At 54.6% G+C, this 3,342-nt stretch overlaps 1 protein-coding gene and 1 pseudogene across 2 annotated transcripts in view; one reads left to right on the top strand and one right to left on the bottom strand.

Moving 5' to 3' along the window:
- The first annotated feature begins 6 nt into the window (after positions 1 to 6).
- The window catches only part of ADA (adenosine deaminase), a 25,544-nt gene continuing 22,208 nt past the window's right edge, over positions 7 to 3,342 (top strand). For both annotated transcript variants that reach the window (XM_015563935.1, XM_015563934.1), the window contains exon 1: positions 7 to 94. In XM_015563935.1, coding sequence (XP_015419421.1) covers positions 62 to 94 — 33 coding nt within the window. In that variant the 5' untranslated portion in view covers positions 7 to 61. The remainder of the gene's footprint in view (positions 95 to 3,342) is intronic.
- The window catches only part of LOC102764163, a 1,660-nt pseudogene continuing 752 nt past the window's right edge, over positions 2,435 to 3,342 (bottom strand).

The raw sequence follows: 3,342 nt of genomic DNA, 5'->3' as shown, positions 1-3,342 counted from the left end.
CAGCCCTCGACCGCGGGGATCCAGCGGAGGAAGGAGCAGCGCGGGGCGCACGCTTGGCACCATGACCCAGACACCCGCCTTCGACAAGCCCAAAGTGAGCGCGGGCCGGGGCTCGGGGTCCGGGTTCTGGCGCCTTGTCTGGCTGGAGGGCTTAGGGGCGTCCACAGAGCGCCATCAGCGGGCCCCTGCGGGTGCTTTCTTCCCTCAGCTCAGGCCCTCCTCCGCCTCTGGGCTAATTAGTGAGAGACAATGAGGAAGTGAGGGTCCTGAACCTGGAGGCATCCCTGGCTGGCCTCCGAGTTCTGCTTCTGCCGCTGACTTGCCTCCTTTGGGTCTCAGTTTTACCATCTGTCAAATGGGCATTCCCTCTGAACCTCATCTGTAAAACGGGGCTTGGGGCGTGCTGTCTACAACCATAGGTGGTGCTGGGTCTGGTGCAATAGAGAGCGCTCTGTGAGTGTAAACAGCTTTATACTCTAACACTGATGGTTTTGTCCACTCCAAGGAGTCTGCTTGTGGATGTACCCACGGGAAGAACTGAGCCATGCCAGAGATGGGGGCAGAGGATTCGGGTGGGTCTTAGGCTTTGGGCTCTGGTAAGACTCGAGAGCCACTGGCCCCAAAGGATAACTTTCTTGTCCTTCCTCCCACCAGCGGTGGTGTCTTGGGAATGGTGGGGTCAGGGGGCGTCCAGGCCCACTTGGTGGGCTTCAGAGCACTGAGATTCATCCAGGGAGGGGAGTGCACAAAAGGCCGCCCAGCGGAGTGCATCAGCAGCTAGTGGGATCTGAGACTGCGGGGCAGGGGGAGGTGTGAGTTTCAGTCTGCCTCACTGACCCGTCTGAGAAACAGGTGTATGTGATGGTGGCAGAGGTCACAGAAGTGTGGGTAATAGTCCTGCGTGTGTGCACAGAGGAGAGGGGAAGGAAGGGGGGACTGGGAGGAAGCAAGGCCTAGCGCCCCACCCCTACTGCCCATGCCCTCCCCACAGGGCAGGTGCTCAGCTACATCCTTCCAGGTGTTCCAAGTTCTGGGGAAGCACTTCTCCCCCCTCCCCCCATGCCTCCTTCACACCGTGTATGAATGCCCATGCCCCATCCTTAGTGGTTCTTTCCTTTGAAGGCTGTTTTTTTTGTTTTGTTTTGTCTTAACTGTTCTTGGATTCCCTCTACCTTTGGGCTGGGGAACCACCTTACCTGAAATGAATCCTAAGGCAGTAGGCAGAGCCCCTTGGTTGGGAGTGAAGTGGGAGTTATGGAGATAAATAAAAGGTAACGCTGCTGTAGATACTTGCTATATGCACCAATCTGATCCTTGCAACACTTTTAACAGACCCGTGTTGGAGCAACGATTGCTATTCCTAATTTTTGCCTCGCCCAATCCTCTCCTCTGATTCAAGCTGGCAGGTCATTTCCTCTCTCTGGGCCTCAGTTTCCACACTAGGAAGTGGGCCCCACCTGCTTGTAGTGGTTTCCAGAGGTCACCCACGGTGACACACGTTTACTGGAGAGGAGGGAACGTGCCTGAGCGGGCAGGGGAAGCAGAAGGAGCATGAGTCTCATCCACTCACCCTGGGTGGGGCAGGTGCTTAACTACGAGCATTAGCAACTGGTGCTTCCATTGGGTTGCTTTTTGCTGTGCCAGGCCCTTCTGAGCATGTTGCCTGCACTAACTCATCTGATTCTAACAGTGACGCTGCGACGTAGCTGGTGTCACCCCATTTTATAGATAGAGAAACAGGCCCAGAGGTTAACTGGGTTAGGAAAATCACAGTCGCCAAGCTAGGGGCTGGCCTCACAATCCTGCGGCCCTGACTAGCTCTCCTGAGCAGCCTCTGCAGAAGCCTGTGGCGGGTGGAGGTGCCAGTGGCCCAGGTGCAGGCCTCTCTGACTGCGCAGGCCTACCTCCAGGTGAGGCCCAGGGCCCGGCCAGTTTACGCAGCCAGAGCCGAGCGGTGCTTTCCAAATGTTAAAGTGTACTCAGATCACCTGATTCTTGGTAACATTCAGACTGTGTATAGACCAGTGGTTCTCAACCTGGGAATCATTTTAAAATCCTGATTTCTTGGCCTCATCCTCCGGAAATTCTGTTTCTTTGTTACTAATGTTGTGGCCGCACCCCATAACAAAGAAACAATTTCCGGAGGATGAGGCCCAGAAATCAGGCTTTTAAAAAGATTCCCACGTGATTCTAATGTGCAGCCAAGGTTGAGAACCACTGGTCTAGACGAAGAGGCAGAGTCACAGAGATGAGCTAGGTTAGGAAAAGCCTATCAGCCGAGCTAGGGGCCTGGCTTCCCAGTCCCATGAAGGAGTCTAGGGTGGGACCGAGATGCTACACTCTGACAAGCTCCCAGGTGATGCTAATCCGGATGGTCCACGGACCACACTTTAGGTAGCAAGACCCTAGGCAGCTGCCCACCTGGGTTGATTATGTCATTCCAACAAATGCTTCCTGAGCCACCGTTAGACACTGGAGGAGGTTGGAGGAGGTACAAAGCGGGGTGGGGGGAGGCCCTCACCTGTTTCCACAGGGCAAGGCTGGAAAATGCCAGGCACTCGGGAGTTCTTGGTCAGGGAGGGCACTGCTGATCACACGCCTGGTATTTTAATGATAATAACAGCTGTCATTTAAGTGTGGGTTCTGGTACCTTCCATGGTTTATCTCTCAGAATCCCCTGGACAACTTGACAAGGCAGATATTTTCTTTTTCTTCTTTTTGCTGCTTAATGCGGTTTTTATTTATGAGAATTCAGGGGAACAACACCCAAGGAGGAAAGGGGTGATGAGAAAGACTCCTCTCTGGAAGATACCGACCACCCCCCACTTGTGTAGATGTTTGGGTCCCATGGACCCGTTGCGGTCAGAGGAAAGGAACATGTCTGTGAGCAAGAGGGCTGGAAGGGACCCACCCACAGTGTCTCCCGAGGCTTTGCAAAACTGGTCGTGTGTTCTGCAAGACGCAGGAAAACACTTCACAGCGGCCCTTGCAAATAGTATGAAGGAAAGGTACCACGTCAGGCCCAAGACTGCCAAACGCAGCAGACGAGGGCAAGCCCCCTGTGAAGCCACCAAAAGGCAGAACATAGGTGAGCGCAAATCACAAGGGCACTGTGAGGGTCACCATCAAACCCAAGGCTCGAACGTTCTCTGCAGCTGTTCCATTGGTCCCATGGGGAAGGCTCCCAGTGGACGCGGTGTTACCAAAGGTGTGAACCACGGCAAAGGTCTAGTCCCTTCCTCGGCAGCCAGAGAGGAGTGCCCGGGAGTGAGCAGAGAATTCCTGTAACAAGACAGGCAACGGAGCTCTCTGTTCTGGCATTCCAGCTTAAGGAAGGTGCCC

The sequence above is a fragment of the Myotis davidii genome, unplaced genomic scaffold (assembly GCF_000327345.1).
Source record: "Myotis davidii unplaced genomic scaffold, ASM32734v1 scaffold199, whole genome shotgun sequence".
Lineage (NCBI taxonomy): Eukaryota > Metazoa > Chordata > Mammalia > Chiroptera > Vespertilionidae > Myotis > Myotis davidii.
Note: the sequence above shows the minus strand (reverse complement) of the source record. Positions and strands in the feature narration are given on the sequence as shown.